The sequence below is a fragment of the Podarcis filfolensis genome (assembly GCF_964270895.1).
Source record: "Podarcis filfolensis genome assembly, chromosome: 7".
NCBI lineage: Eukaryota > Metazoa > Chordata > Lepidosauria > Squamata > Lacertidae > Podarcis > Podarcis filfolensis.
This window is the reverse complement of record NC_139603.1, coordinates 55,501,152-55,518,076: the sequence shown is the minus strand read 5'-3', so window position 1 is coordinate 55,518,076 and position 16,925 is coordinate 55,501,152. Positions and strand designations below refer to the sequence as shown.

Below are 16,925 nucleotides of genomic sequence, written 5' to 3'. Positions count from 1 at the left end.
TTTGGTGTTTGGAACAGAGTATGATATATATCTGCTTTTTTGTGCTCCATATTTATTACAATGATAATATTCCAGTTTTGCAGTCAGCTCAGGATTATCTATCAACTGAGGCAATTATGTGTTGTTTTTTAAAAAACAAAAACATTTATACTGCACTGTAGAGGAACCTGCTTTGTTAGAACCAAATAAAACACTGGTTTTCAAACTGCATCCTATGCAACTCTTCCCCACTACAACTACAGATCTCCCCTATGCAGTATCCAACTGTAGGCCAGCACTAGTTGTTCAAGGATGCAACAGTCTTACAGAGGAATAACGAGGCCAAAACAGATCCAGGCAGGGTTCTTATAACATACTCCAAAATCTTCTGGATTGTACAAGGTTTTCTAGTCAGATGTAGAGATTGCCTTGGCAGATAAGTCAATATGGACAGGCTCTCTGAAGTCAGAATGCTTAAAAAAACCCTACTGAATTCATGCAATCCTAAAACTGCATACTCAAAGATATGAGTAAGATCATAAAATTAAAGGTAGATCTCCTTTCAGCTCAAAAATGTCTGATGGGAGACTGCATATATGGTGTACCAAATATGGACAATATTATTCTGAATCAACCCTTATTTTCTTCACGATTACCTTCAGGTTGGGATGACTCTTCTGATTTGTCATCATCATCGAGTTTTTCTTCTTCATCATCTTCTGAACCTTTCTCAGAAATAGATTTTGGCTCTACCTCTGTGCTCAATTCCATGTCCTTTATTTCACATTTAACAGGACCAGCCTCAGCCTCAGATTCCTCCTTATCACTTTTTCCTGCAGTATCTGTTGCATCTTCCTCCTCTTTACTATCAGACTCCTCTTTGGCTGATGTTTTCTCAGGTCCTTCCAGTTTAACTTCAGCTTGTTCTGCAGACTTTTCATCTTGTGCTGGTGTGGATGGGATAACAGAGGCTGTCTGGCTACAGCAGACACCCAATGGGTTTAACAAAGTACTCAGATTACCTCCACCCCTGTTTTGAGCAAAGTTTTTATGAGAATCAAGAAAAGAAAGTTCAGGGTCATTCAGGATATGATAATCTGTCCTGCTGACTCCATGTTTAGCAGCACCAATCAGTAAATCTTTGTCATGTTTGCCACATTCCCACCACTCTGGCAGATCCAAGCTTGGCTGACACAGTTTTAACTTTTCCACCAATTGTGGATGATGGAGAACCTGCTCTCGGACTTTCCGCAAGAGCTCTATGCGATACAAAGTTCGAGAAGCACGTTCCTCAGTGATTGGTTCAATCACAGTAGAAAGATCAGGGGGTTCTATAGGAAAAGAGATAAATAAGTAGATATTAGGAAGATTTTAAAATTACTACATTTTACTCAACAAAAAGGGGGGGGGAGAACCCTAAAAATAACTGACCTGCGTTTTCTTAAATATCTTGCTAAGATCTCTAATTTAAGGTACTTGAACTCAAATACCCCGATCACTGGGTCAGCTGCTAAGAAATTATGGAATAATTGTGAACATTCCAAGTGCTCAATAGTTTTTAAGAAGTGTCAACACTAGGTCCAAATGGCCTGGTGGGGGAGGTGAAGCAGAGAAGAGTGGACTGTAGCATTAGTCATCTATGAGTGAGTAAGATACTTCTTTCGCTTTTTTTGTTACCTCAGTGGCGGACAAAAAAAGGACACAAACGGCAACAAAGACAGGAAAATTGATCCAACAAACAAGTAAGCAAGAGAAAGATTACTAAGTAACTTAGAACAACAAAGACAGGAGTTAAAGAGGATTCAGCTGACTAACAGAGAACAAAACAGGGAGAGTTGGGAGGGTCAAGCTGCTCCGTCCAGGCAGGAGGGAAAAAATGAGGAGCTATCTACTTCCCACAATTCTTTGCTCCTGCCTGAGTCTCGGGCAAGAGGAACAGACCAATCCAAATACTTCATCTTCCACACATTAGGATTTTTATATACTTTCTACATTTGAATAAATACCTGCGTGTGTGCGTGAATTGAAAAGAGTGAGTATATGTGAAGGGGAAACAAACATAGAAGATGTATTTAAAATATCTGCTTGCATCTTTGCTTGGAACTTGTCTCAGTTTATAACTTTCCATTTATTAGAGTTATAGCTATCAGCAAACCTACCTTCATCTGGCTTGGATGGCATTCGGCACACTCGCCTGCACATAGCTACAAAGCAATTGAAGTACTTCTCTAAACTTTCATCAGACTTCTTATCAAGTCTGGCAAAGGCTCTGAACTGGTTCCAATCAAACTGCTGCTTTATAGGGTCAAAAATAACCCCAAAAGTAGACACAACACGATAAAAATCTGCTTCCTCTCTTCTTGTCCATCTGGAAAAAGGAAGAGATTAGCATGTCAGGACACATCTAAGAGCTTTTCACACCCCAATTTGATACCAGATACCAGGATCTATTTCAAAGAAAATGAGCGATGTTGCAAGCAGATGCTCATTTCTATGAGAACGAAGCCTAAAGAAACTTACTTTTGACGTTTTTCTGTTATTATAGCTTCTCTTTCAGCTTCTAATGCTCTCACTTCTTCACGAGGTCGTCGACGGCGTCGGTCAGTCTTCATTAGCGCCTCTTGCCTCATTTGTTGCCTTTTATAGCTACGCTGATAGGCAGTAATGAGGCGGCGCAAGCGGGTAGTCAGGGTTGAAGTGTTAGGCCAGTAGAGTTGGCCAAAATCAGCATTGCTTTCACTGTGCTTGCCTACAGAATATTAGCAAAGCTAATATTAGACATTTGTAATTATAGTCAAATGCTAATTTGCTATATATGAAAAGCATATTGAGTTTAAAACCCCACAAATCAAATATCTAACACTGAAGTCCTCTTAAGATGAATTCTGAAACATTTATGTCTTGAACTTCACTATTGTGAACAACACACTCAGTGAAGTTCTGGTGACAACACACAGCTAAAATGGTTATCCCTCTCCAAAATGGTTATAATAATAATAAAAATTTATTATTTATACCCCACCCATCTGGCTGGGTTTCCCCAGCCACTCTGGGCGGCTTCCAACTGAATATTAAAAACAGTACAGCATCAGACATTAAAAACTTCCCTAAAGAGGGCTGCCTTCAGTTGTCTTTTAAAAGTAAAATAGTTGTTTATTGCTTTGACATCTGCTGGGAGGGCGTTCCACAGGGCAGGCGCCACTACCGAGAAGGCCCTCTGCCTGGTTCCCTGTAACCTTACTTCTCGCAATGAGGGAACCGCCAGAAGGCCCTCGGCGCTGGATCTCAGTGTTATAGCTTTGGCTCTGCCACTACACATATCCCATTATGTAACCAAACTGAATAAAGCATATACAAAGCAACAGTATATGTAGGTGGCAAATTATTACAAAAAAGATATAAAGCCATTAATTTTTCTGAAAATTAAAGCACAAAAAGTTGGTCCCTTGTGTACCACAATCAACATTAGATAATATGTGCATTATTAACACTTCTCCCTCACCCCATTCCCAGGCTTACTTGTGTGGAGCTCTATGGATTCTTCCTTGTCAGAAGGAGAGTTTGCAAATTCCTTTAGAAAAAAAGAGTGTTACTTCAGCATTTGTTTTTCAAAAATTTAGCTCTGAGGAAGCAGAGGAAATGATCTTTCAAAAAGCTGAAAATAAATTTTTGTTACACACAAGAACATTACATGAGACAATACATTAATATTTCAAATAACCTTTCTTCAAATATTACACATTAATAAAAATTACACATTAATAAAAAAACATGTATTAGAATGTCAAGATCCTTACATCAATTTCATCTTTGAATGGAGTCCTGGTTGGTTTATATTCTGGATCTTCATCTTCTCTATCAAAATCACCCCTACAGGAAATATGATGGGGGGGGGGGAGAAACACAACTATCAGAGCTAGAGAACAAATCCTTTCCAAACCTTATTATGCAGTATCATGAGGGACAATGTTAAATGACCAAAAAAGCTTCTTAATGTCTAATTATATATCCATTAAAATGAATCCCAAACTTGCTTTTTAACTACTTCATATATATGGAAACACTGTTATAAGAAAGAGAACCCTCAAATGTGATGCAATAGGTGAAGCCAGGCCAGTATTTATGATAGTGTTGTAAAGTTTATTAAATTTTTATAATGTCCTTACCCATCACCACCATCTGTTAATATATCTGTTCCTCTCTGCTCAGCAGCTATGGCCTTGGCATCAGGCATACCAACACGTTCCAGGAAACAGAGAGTGGAGTCGGCTCTCATTGAATTGTACTTCTCATAGCCTGCACCCAGACAGAAAAACACACCAAGCACCCACAAGTATAAACAAAATAGCTCCATGTGAATGACACTTTTATACTGATGAAGAACAAGAAAACTGCATTTCTACTTTTCCGTTCCCATTACATACAAGAATGTGTGAAGACAAGTTCTACTTCCACATTTCTACTTCCTTTCATTACAAACAAGAATGTGCCATACACCTGTGGAAAGTATGGAGACATTAAAGATTTCCAGGCAGTGTTTGGATGGGTGAGTGGGCAAGAAAGGCAGAAAAATGGGAGCAGTAGCCATGCACAAAGCTTTTTATTAGTTACCCTTTCACCTCTAGATTTAACATCCCCCAACTCACCTTCCTTTCAATGGTACTAGCCCTATTTAAACTGGCACTTACAGTTGGAAATGCATACATGGGAAAATACGTAAGGCCAGCAAACCTGTCTTATTTGGTTTAGGATGATGCATGTCAGTAAGATGACACCGTTCCCTCCATGGTTTTCAAACTGCTGTTTACTTTTCTGTACCATCCAAGTTGACTAGATGGAAAATGGCAGATCCCAACAGTGCACAGCAAGAAAATGATTTTTAGACTAGACTTGCCTCAGCTGAGCCCACAAAACAGAGCTGCTGTACATAGGCAGAACAGCACAATTCAATTAGGATTTGTACTACAACACACTGTCCTTAACTGCTGTAGAGCCTCAAGCCAAGCTGTAATCATGAAAGGTTTTATAAGCCATCATTCTCCCCTTTAGTCAGGCTGGGCTGCTGAGAATACCTCTGCAACCTCCAGAGAATTGGGATTATAATCAGGAATTGCTCACTGTATATATCATGCCAGCTCTGCATCCCCAGCCTTTCAAAGTTAACAAGGCTGCATCCCACTCAAGGGAGCCGGGAGTTCTCAGCACTGACATTTGTGAAATATTGCTTGGAACAAAGCCCAGGAGGCACTTGTACAGATTAATAGCAGAGGTTAAGCCCACCGTCCACTTTGACACTGGCTGGCAGAGTTAGCAAGTGAAACAGTGCTGGAAGCAGAGTTTATGGAGATCTATAATACTACTTGGCTATTATTTAAACAAATATGGTTTTGTGTTATTTACAGCCAAGGAAGTAATGTTTTCTCCAGAAATGTTCTGCAAACATTTAAAAACAGCATCTGATATTTACAACTCAAATAGATTTTTTTTTCAATGCAGAAGGAAAAAAGGAGCGAGAAGCCAACAATTCTTTGGAACTACACTTGTTAATATTGTGACTGAATATTGGTATACACAGAAAGCTTTTACCAAGGAGTTCTGTTCGAAGTGAGACATCACTTACCATGCTTGAACACTCCAATTAAAAGGGATTTATCTGCCTCCTTATCCCACCAGTCTGTAGGAACTTCAGCATGAAATGGCTCAGGAATCCAAATATCAGCCTCACTATAAAAAGAATTACACATTTGGAAATACCTCTGAAGGTTAGGTATCACATTTAAATGTGTTCACACTAAGTGTTGGGAAGAGCAAACTTGATTACACAAGGCATCGAGATACTTGAAAAAACCCAAAGTGGTTATAAACAATAGAAGTGTTAATATTATTTATTTAGTAATACTTTCCCCTCTCTAAAATATTTATATTAAATATTAGAATCTGACCCACCCTATCAAAGCAGGTATTAGTGAATTTTTCCTCACTATGAAATGAAAAATCCCCATTACCCATCTTATATTCACCCTCACCAGCCACATTCAAAGCATGAAATGATAAAATGCCCTGAACAGATATGCAACTGCTAAATCTTTAAATTCCTCTGATCTAAAATAAATATGCACAGGTTACAGCTCGCATAAAGCAACATATCAACCTAAATTTGCACTAACCTTGAGTCAGCACCCTCCAAGATCTTGTCAGCTTGGTCCCCTATAACTTCTTGCCTCAGATAGTACAGCATGCGGACACGCAGCAGGACCCTGGAGAGGAAAACAGAGAGGGGAAAAAGTTCTTAACTTCAGGACTGTTTGCCAACAGTGGCTTTTGGCAGCTGCTGCTGTTCATCCATCATCCTGCCAAGGCTGATTAGCCATGCTGTATGGTAGGCTTGAAGCGTGACAGATGGTGGCACATAATCACCTCTGTGTGGTGCTTTCTGCTGGCTTCCAACAGGCCTGCCTGGCAACCGCTTAGACTGCACAGAGAGGGATCGAGCTCAGCCCAACCCAGGCGCATTTCATTTAGTTCTACCTAGTGCAGCTTGTGAAGTTTAGACACGTACTCTACCACTGCCTCTGAAGTATTGAAGCAAGTTTGTAAACAACTGAGCAGATGGCTTTCAGTAACTGTTCTGCTTCATTATCTCATAAAATTTCCTCAGCTGCTGCCTTAATACCATTTTTGGAAGCACATCAGAAGTTGCAGGAATAAACGAGATATAAAATCTGGTTTTACTACCTTACAATAAACCCCCAATATGGAATGTCAGGCTTGTTACGATTGTACAATTTTTTGCTTCTGAGAACGGAAAAGTCAGTGTTTCCTAAAGACAGGATTTAAAAAAAAAAAAAAAAGTTCTGCCAAATTTACTACTATTTCACCTGCCTAGATTGGATGACAACGGAACGTAACCTAGTTCAAATTTACAATGTAACACCTCTGACATGCTGTAAAACTGTTTTGGAGCTATAATCGTATGTTCCTAGTCAAAGATTAAATTGATATAACCAAACACACAATTATATTCACTCCCAATGATGCTAGAAAACTATCTGAAAATGGGAAAAACTATTACGTATTAATCTAAAATACTTCTGTCCTGCATTTATTAAACATTGCAAGGCAGTGTACAACAATAATATAAAACAAATCAATAAAATAAACATTAAAACTACATGAATACATCAACAACCAGAACAATTTGAAAAATGGGTATCAATGGCCGGAAGATGATTGGGCAAATAACTATGTTTCTACCAAGAGCTGAAAACATTTCACAGTTAGCGCCTGCCTTCTTTAAGAAGAGAGACTATTCCACAAACTGAGTGCTACCACAGAAAAAGCACTCATCTGGGTTGCCACAGGATGGATTTCAGCAGGTAGCAGGAGGGTATCAGCTAAAGAGCTTTATGAATGGGCAGGTCTATATGGAAGAAGGTGTAATCTCAGGTAATATGGCTCCCAGGTTTTTTAGGTTTAAACCTGGGTCAGCAACAGATTGATAGTTAAAGCAATTCCTTTTAATGGTGTATCACATGTTCATTGTAGGTAACTTCACCTAATAACTGTAGGCAACTTTGTTTAGACTGTCCTAGGGTTACCAGTGCATGGATCCAGTGCTATTTTTCAAGAAAAAGAGGTGCCGGAGCCCACTGTGAACCTTGTTCTTTTATAATGGCAACGGCGCCCACCTGAGAGGTTCCGGAACTGAGTTCCTGTGAATTCCAGCTGAGAAAAAGCCCTGAATGGATCACTGTGTCCAAGTTACCCTAGCCAGGAACAGCTGTAACCTATGTTTCAGCTGCAGGTGGTAAAAGGCTTCTTTTGGGCCTTCTGTGACAATGATGGCTCAAGAAGCACCCATCAGACTACATACCTATTCCTTCAAGGGGAGAGGAACCCTGTTCAGAACAGGCAATACACCTAATTCCCAGAGCTGGAGATCACTCACCCAAAGGACCTCCACCTTATCACAATTCAACTTCAGCTCACTGGACCTCACTCAGCCCACCAATATATCCAGACACTAGCCCAGGACATGCATGTCCACCCACACCTTATTTAGACATAACACAGAAATAGAGCTGGGTGTTTTCAGCATTCTGAAACTTCAGCAGCTTCATATAGATGTTAAACAGCACTGGGGACAATACATTACCTGTAGCACCCCACAGCACCGCTGCCAGGGGTCAGGGGTGCAGTCACCTAAAGTTCACTCTCTGGAACTCTCCCTACAGATAGAAACCGGTCTATACAGTGCCTTAAACTTGCAACCTACCAAGCCAGTCCAGTATGACACCAAGGTCAATAGTATCAAAAGGCCACTGAGAGATCTAGCAGAAGCAACAGGACCACATTTCCTCTGTCCTTTTCCTGATTAAGGGTGACCAAGTCCAATTCAGTCCCAAAACCAGATGCTTGGATTATCCAAGCCAATGTACCAATGTGGATGGATTACAGGAGTGGGTGTGGTCCCTCAGCAGATTGGCTAGGGAAAGCCTGTACCCCAGGTGGCTATTCCTGATTTAGCACAGATAAAAATACAACTACTCACAGAATGGGCCTGCTCAAGATACAGTGGAATCTTGAGAAGCTCTAAAAATATATAATAATTTATAACGATATTGTGCTCATGATACAGAAAAATGAGTACCATCACACTTTTATTTTCTTGGGTTTGTAAAAATTGCAGAATATCCATGACCCTGAGGGGCTTCTGGATCTGAATACAGCAAGCTGCGTAAGTTCTGCTTCATACATTATACTATCTGGATGCAAAGCATTGGCACAACTTCTTATAGTTTCTTTACTTCTACAGAAACTTCTTAATTAGTTACTTCTGTGCTCAAAACATGCAGTTCACCTAGGGTCATGTCACCAGGTGGAATGTACATCTATCCAAAGACAAGTTTGCAATGTCTATGGATGTGACATAGAAAAAGCACCACATCTGTTATTCAGTAGGGCACCCAATAAATAATACGCATACAAGCACAATGACTGGGATACAAAGAGCAACATTAGACATGCCCGAGGGCTTCTGCTCACCCGGTGGAATTTTTGACTTGTTTTTCTTTAATGCCAAACCTTCATGCCATATCACAAACTGCTTTTATAACTCTGCTCAATTTCAGAAATCTTTTGCCATATAGATTTTTTTTTGGGGGGGGGGGGGAGTGATGGAGAGAAGGGAAGAAGGGAGGAAGGAGATGTTCAAGGAACACAAGCAAGTCCAAGGCATGCATCTATCAGCTGTACCTCTTGGGAAAGTGCCCTAAATAATCTATATACAGCACCTAGGCACTTTAAGGAGCAGCAGCAGCATTTTTAAGCAGCTGGATGTACGATACTACAGGTTAATACTGTGGAAATATAGCATGCAGATAAAAGCACAAACTTTTTCCATTAAGGTTTGTAAATGCTTTATTCACCAATTTAAGCAACTCTAGAAAAGAGATGGCTATTTCCCCTTCTCCCCCCCCACCCCCATTTCACTCTTCCAGGATTTAATTTGCTTCTGTACGGCAATTAACCCTTCTTGGTGTAAGAAGCAAATAGTAAATAGGCAAAGAAGATGCTCTGACAGAGTTTTCTGCATAACTCTAAACTACATTGTTTTACACTTACAGAAATAATATTTACAAAAGGTGAGATTGGAATGATTTTAATCTGTAGTTTAGATCTTCATATACTGTAATGCAACAAGAGGACAGAACACCAAGTCTATACTGCAAGACACACATTTGAACAGGCACTGAATGCTACAAGTGGATTTTATGGAAGTTGCTTAAATTGTATACAGTGGGAGTGGGTTTGTTATGAACTCATCATCAGGTTGTTAAGTGAAATGTTTTCTTTGCTCAAGACAACAAATCCTTATAAAAGTTTCAGCTTGATCCCACTCATATTTACTTTAAAGTTCTATTGATTTCAATAACGCTCATTTCCAAGTAAGATTACAACCTATATCTGTTCTCTCCCCAAAACACCCACAGGACACTTTGCATCGCTTGATACTTTCTTTGAGTAGCATGATAGGATTAATGTCATACACATGGTACACGAGTAGCAGTAAGCTCCAATGAATTTACAAACCCCCCCCCCCCCCGTTTTTACATATCAGTATCATTCATAAGAATACCATAAATCAATCTGGTATACTTGTGAAAGCATCTTACCAAGTATTTAAATAAACAGAGAAAGCAAGAGGAAAGGTATCAATTTATACAGATAAATTTGTAGAGAAATCATTTTGGCTCTTTACCCTGGTTTTCGACACCTGGGGTGTGTTTTTTTCTAGGACCAATCTTATTCACAATAGGGTGAAGTGCAAGCAATAAATGATTATCATGATGGTGATAACAGATGCAAGGAACATTTTTGCCATGACAGTTACCAACACTTCCTTGTGATAAAATAAAAACTGCATCCTTAGAAGGCTTGATTAAAACTAATCACTCAGAGAAAGCTTGTTAACAGCCAAGTCAACTTTGGAGCTGATTAGTGATATACCACAGATTAAATGCAATAGCCACAGCAATCTATAGGGTCTTTGCATGGTACTAAGATATGGATACTGAGAAAACATCAAAGTCTAGGTCATTGGGTAAAAGCAAGGAAATTAAAAAACTTACTTATTACAGTGATGTTTGAGGTGTTTCTTATAGCTGTCCTCCTGAAATAAGGCATCTGGGTTACAACTTGCAAGCCAGTCAGCGTTCTGCAGCACAGGTTGTGCACTCTGGGCTTTCACTTTTTTACCTTTTCTTCCCCTGGGCACTGGAGCAGACAAGCCTAAGAAACACACACATGCATGATTTTTCAACAGAAAGCATTAGCACTGATTCTATGTCAAAGGGGGACACCCATCTGTGAAATCACTTTCATATAGCTCTTCTTTCAGCGTTCACTCCTGACAAACTGCAAAGTGCGCACAGAGTGACATGTGGAAAGCTAATTCTCATCCACTATTGCATTACTGTCCGTGAGACTACAATCAGGGTTGCAGGTGCAGGAAGATATGGCAGAAACAAAGAAAAGTACAGAATGTAGTACTTGTGGCACAATTCAACATCCTAATAGTCTCAGCTTTTATTTTCAATCCTGTTGTGCTATAAAGGCAACCCCAGTAGCTCTTTTAAATATTTGTTAAACCCTTTTTAAAAGAAAAAAAGGGGGGGACTGGAACCAATTTAGTTGCCTTGTGATGTTAGCCATCACTCCTGCCCTTTCAGGGTTCGCTCTCTTCAAAAAAATATGCTTAACTTTCCAAGTTGTTAGCAGTCCAATTTACCCTTATTGAAATGAGTCAGAAATGAAACTGCTAAACACCTAAGTCAGCTAACTAGGGTCCACTTCTTCCACAACAACTTCTCAAAATGGGGGGGGGGGTTTAAAAAATGCCACCATCATAAATTTGGTTTTAATTTGTACCAATTCAAGAGCACTGTGAATTTTTTTGGGGGGGGGGGGAAACAACTTCTGTACATTCATGCACACCCCCCCCCAAAGTATTATAAGAAAGGACTGCATGGATCTGTTGGTTACCTGGAACAAATGTTACAACAGGGAGTTTATTCTGGTTTTCCCATCTCAAAGTCAACACCAAGCCACCGCACCAAATATGGTGATTAAGTTGTTATGGCACCACAAATTCCAGCATGCCTGACCACTGGCCATGCTGGCCGAGGCTGATGGGAGCTAGAATCCAACATCTAGGGAGCCACAAGTTCCCCATCCCAGCCTTAGAACGCTGTGCTAGGCATGCTACAGAGTTTGATACAAAAGAAAAATGTGCTTAAGCATACCAGAATGGTTAACCAAGGCTCGTGTTTGTCCATCTGCAGTGGGAGTGATTAGATCCCAGACAAAACTTTTGATGTTTTCATCCCCTTTGTAATGATTGAGACAATACACAAGGATTGTTCGGCAGATGGTTTCCACATCTTGTTCTGTTAGTTGGCGTTTATAGCGCCCATGTGAGAGGATATCAGTCCATCGTCCCCAACTACAAGAAAAATAGAAAGCGTACATACCTAGAACTGGATTTCACATTTTGACATTAGCTCCCAAATGACAGCTAGAATGGGGCTTCTGGTGTTAGCATTAAATACATTTTGAATTTGCAGGTCACATCAGGGAATCCAGTTTCTAGCACCAAGGACTTAAGAATATTTATTTTACTGAGCAGGCAGCAAGTTCACTGCTCATAAAAGCCACAATTTAACTATACTGGAAATAATAAAATACACATGTTTAATGCCAATAGCCCTTATAGGCTCAGAGCAGGAAAATCTATTCAGGAAATTCTATTCCAGAGCTGTTTCTGCAGTCTTGAGATTTGGGGATCAATTTGAGCTTGATCCTGTAATCCTTTATTTGTAATAACTGTATACAACTTTATAGGAGCAAAGTTTAGACAGAGGCTCTTAATCTCACCTTAATGGTAGTTCATTAAGGCAGTCTGGCTAAATTTACGGCAGTAAGTCATTTGAGGCTCGTTTTACTTACCCATAAACCAACAGATTCTTTTCCACCCTAAAGCATTCACTTCGTGCATAACCCTGAGATTTGTCCTGTGGTCTACGGGGTTTTATACTGGGTTTTTCTTCAGAATCACTTTCCAGATCAGAAAATTCCATCAGTTCATCTTCTTTGACTGCACTGTATAGTCTAGTTTGCTTTCTTACCCTTGGTGTATCAATAACTAGGTTGTTCTATAATTAAAAAAGAGATGTTTTGTTTGTTTGTTTTTGTAAAAATCACATTATAGTGATCTAAAAGTATTTAATGGTTTCATTCTCTCACCCTTCCATTTAAGGCATCAATGTCAAGCTCAGCTTTTTTTGCCCACTTCTGCCAGAAGTTAGGATCATCCAGTGAAATGTCTGTTCTGTTACCAGATGCAACAAAACTAGCCTAAAATACAACAATTATCTCCAATCAATATTCAAAGATATATATTAACATAAATAAATAAATAAATATGCATTTATTCACCTTGGTTGTTTTTTTATGGTATAACAATGTAAGTACAGTGGACCCTCGAGTTACGTGCCGCTCTGGATATGTAACTTGCGGTTGCGAACGCGGCAAACCCAGAAGTGTATATTTCTGGGTTTTGCCACCCGCGCACGTGCAGAAGTGCTCTGCATGCCACACGCATGCGCAGAAGCGGCACCTTCAGTTACAGACTTTTCAGGTTAAGTACGAACCTCCGGAACGAATTTAATTCGTATCCAGAGGGTCCACTGTAAAAGACCTATAAAAATAAAGGCAGTCAAGTTGTGTTTATAAGGAAAAACTCCCCCTAAAATCCATACTTGAGCAATACCTGTGTTAGAACCAACCAAAACGTCACAAAACAATGAGCAACCTTTTGACTTCTCTACAGCTCTGTGAAGCTCGATATGTGTGGGGGGTGGGAATAAAATCAACTGCTTGGATGTTGCAGCCATGAGGCCTGCATTTTGAATAAAAGTCTGCTAGGTGCTGCAGGTATCAAGTTATAAATTAAGCAATGGTTGGGCCCCTTTTTTGACAACAAAGTCAGGTACTCCGATGGGCTACCTGCAGCACCTGCAGGTGCTTGAGACCGTAAATAACTAAGTGTCTGAATGTTGGGTAGATATGCTTTCTCTTAAAATGTAAAATTCCCTTTGGGAAAAAAGACCTGTTCTATTCTCAGTGACAGGGCAAAGATCTTTTGCAGAGCAGCAAAAACTGAAGAGGGGGTTGGATGACTGCTTTGATATGTGCATGTGCATGCTTATCTGTGCGCACACATGTGCATTTTACTCCATATATTCCCAAAGGGTTGTAGCCTTCTCTATAAACCATTGATGGAGACACATTTTAAGCCTCTATGAATTGCTACTGCTTATCTGTACAAAGAACTTTGCAATAAGGGTGTGCAAGCTCTAGGCCCATCTCCACTTTCCATCTAGTTTTAAGATGCAACAGACTACACTCCTGTCTGCAACTGCCATCAATACTCACTGCTGATATGCCAGGAAGACTGGGGTTAAGTGCTCCAATAACCAAAACACATATTCTCTACGGCCATTTGTGTCAGCTTTAGATCTGAAATCTAAACTGCTTTGAAATCTGTAAACTGCTTTGAAATTTATCTATTTTTACATTTAGGTGGTATATAATTTTTTTTTAAAGAAAGTAAGAGAAGAATTAGTCTGTCAAGACCTTTTTATGTTCTTTTGAAATTTTCAAACTGTCTTCTGTGGGGCTCACAGACATACAAAGAGCATGATTTTGAGGCTGCATTTGTGTCAACACACACTTGTGCAGGACTAAGGAAAATTTTGGAATATATTTTGGCATAGTGACTCCTTAGGTCCTGCTTGCCTTGTGGGATATAAGGGTCTTAAGCTATAAAGAGGCACACCAAGAGACAAAAGATCACTCAATGTACGTTTCCATTTATACAAAAAACAACCCCATAAATGTTAATGCTCACCTTTGCAAATGTAGAGCCTTTGCCCTCAGACTCAATAGTGATTGTGTGTGTTCGCCTCAAAAGAATCTGATCTATATCCTCCTCGCAGAATTTGGAACCTTCATCCTCTTCATCCATTAGAGCACCATACGCGCCTTTCCTCAAAAGATCTTCTATCTCTTTTTTAGATAGTTGCTGTACCTGTAATATGTGTGCAAAAGAAATAGCTCTTGTTAAAATTATGTTAAACAGTTTACAATCAGCTTTCTCCACCAAAAAAAAAAAAAAAGAAGAAGAAGAAATGTTTACTAAATTCAAAGAAAAGACTTCTAACAGTCTTCTTTTGGGATGGGGAGACAAAACTAGAACACAGTTTAGGAGGAATATTGAAGCTCTGCGTGCCACGATCCCAGTAATAATCAGCCCTCCCAACGGATGCTTTTCACATTTTTTTTAAAAAGTACATTAAATGTAAAAATACATCATGTCTCGTTTTTTTATTTCATAAAATTTATATTCTGCTTGATTGTAAGAAAAAACCTCAAAGCGGTTTACAAAAATAATAAAAGTATGTGCACAACTCAAGCTCTTCGATGAAACTAGAATATATGGAAAGTACACTGCAAATTTAAGTGGCTTTTGAATGAATATATGAATACTGTTCTTACCCCATTTGTAGCGTTCTCTCTTCCACTCATGGACTGAAGAACAGCCTTATCAAGACCAAGTTTCAAACTTGCTTTGTCAAACATTTCTCTTTCATAAGAATTTCTTGTTATCAACCTGTAGATTTTCACTGACTTGCTCTGTCCTATCCTGTGACATCGAGCTTGAGCCTGGAAAAATATGGAATGGTTACCATGTTTCAGTTTGTAGAAAAGCAGCATGTATAAGCCTTAGAACAATTCTTAATTCAAATAAAATCTTAAAAGAAACTATTTGTGTATATTGCAAATTTATAATATTTCTCAAGAGACTACTCCTTTCTAGACAGCAGTAAGATAAAAGGTTGTCAGTTGACACTTTCAATAATACCTGAAGATCATTTTGAGGGTTCCAGTCTGAATCAAAGATGATGCAGGTATCAGCGGCAGTAAGATTAATGCCCAACCCCCCAGCTCTTGTACACAATAGAAAAACAAATCTGTCAGAATCAGGTCTGGAAAACCTGTCAATGGCTGCTTGACGTAGGTTGCCTCTTACTCTTCCATCAATTCGCTCATATGGATACCTGGGAAAAAGAGCAGTACTGTATTACAAGCAGAACCTAAAAACAAGGCGAGTATCTATGCAAAAAATTTAGGGGGGGGAATCAACATTATGTACTTAAACAAGTACAATATTTATAGTTGTGCTCCTCACCCCATAACTTTTAAATCTTGCTGCCCCAGTTGCAACAAAACATGTCTCTCTCATATCAGTCTCTACAGTCACAGCAGGCTCTGTAACTCTCCAATAGTTTGACTTCACCCCTGAAGGCACCCTCTTTTCCTGTCTGCTGAGACAGATGAGTGCCAACCAGCCCAGGCTCAAATGGTAGAGTGTAAAGGAAAGCAAATATAAAGAGGAGATAGAATTCACTCCCATTTTCTGCCTTTAGCAAATGTTTCCCTTGTTTTCAAACTTGATTTCAAAATCACATTGACAACAATCTTGCATTTTCCTGAAAGCAGGGGGAATGCAAGTTAACAAAATAACTTGGTTATGAAAATAATCAAGCTATTGATTTCTTGCTCTGTTTTAATATTTCAGCCTGCATTAAGAGGCAGCAGAAGAATAAAGGTACAGAATATTTTTGTATTAGCTTGGTTAGCTTGTGAGTAATATTTACTACAGAATATGTATTTAGTAGAAAACACATTTTTATCCTATTCATAATGTGAACCAGTTATTCTAAAAGTGTTGTCAAGCCTAACCATGAATATAATGGTGGTCTGTTATGATTGTGAAAGGTTACAACCAACAGAACAATTATTGCTATACTTATCCACTTTCCCATTTCATGATGTTAAGCGCCTGTTTCATTGTTTCCACATTTTGCAATACAGGTTAAATACTTGATAGCATGTTGAATAACTGCTATTTCCTAGAATTGGATTATATTTTTCTCACCGTCTTTGAATGAGGTAGTCTTCCAGTATGTCCAAGCAGCGCACCATCTGGGAAAAGATAAGCACCCTGTGGCCACCAGCCTTCAGTTTTGGCAGCAACTTGTCAATCAGTACTAGCTTGCCAGCAGCCTGGATCATTGCCTGGAGCTGAAAATCTGGAGAGTCAGGATTGTGTGTTTCTTTAAACTCTTCCAAAATTTTCTCTTCAGCACCTGCAGAGATTGGACAGCAATATGTGAATACTCTAAAGGTTTTATTAATAAAACTACGAGCCTGTTTCCAGCTCCCTATACAATGTCTATGGATTTTATAAGTGAAGAAATATTTACATAGCTGCATTTGCTTAGCTAAAAATAACATGGAAAATATGGAAGCACAAATGAACA

At 39.3% G+C, this 16,925-nt stretch overlaps 1 protein-coding gene across 3 annotated transcripts in view; it reads right to left on the bottom strand.

The window, feature by feature from the left end:
* The window catches only part of CHD7 (chromodomain helicase DNA binding protein 7), a 141,804-nt gene that overhangs the window by 11,446 nt on the left and 113,433 nt on the right, over positions 1–16,925 (bottom strand). For all 3 annotated transcript variants that reach the window (XM_083622814.1, XM_083622816.1, XM_083622815.1), the window contains exons 17-32: positions 16,541–16,751; positions 15,464–15,659; positions 15,097–15,264; positions 14,450–14,629; positions 12,784–12,894; positions 12,487–12,692; positions 11,784–11,983; positions 10,611–10,770; positions 6,147–6,236; positions 5,600–5,703; positions 4,146–4,275; positions 3,777–3,849; positions 3,499–3,550; positions 2,500–2,728; positions 2,139–2,347; positions 636–1,310 (exon numbers count right to left, since the gene is read on the bottom strand). In XM_083622814.1, coding sequence (XP_083478940.1) covers positions 636–1,310; positions 2,139–2,347; positions 2,500–2,728; positions 3,499–3,550; positions 3,777–3,849; positions 4,146–4,275; positions 5,600–5,703; positions 6,147–6,236; positions 10,611–10,770; positions 11,784–11,983; positions 12,487–12,692; positions 12,784–12,894; positions 14,450–14,629; positions 15,097–15,264; positions 15,464–15,659; positions 16,541–16,751 — 2,994 coding nt within the window. The remainder of the gene's footprint in view (positions 1–635; positions 1,311–2,138; positions 2,348–2,499; positions 2,729–3,498; positions 3,551–3,776; positions 3,850–4,145; positions 4,276–5,599; positions 5,704–6,146; positions 6,237–10,610; positions 10,771–11,783; positions 11,984–12,486; positions 12,693–12,783; positions 12,895–14,449; positions 14,630–15,096; positions 15,265–15,463; positions 15,660–16,540; positions 16,752–16,925) is intronic.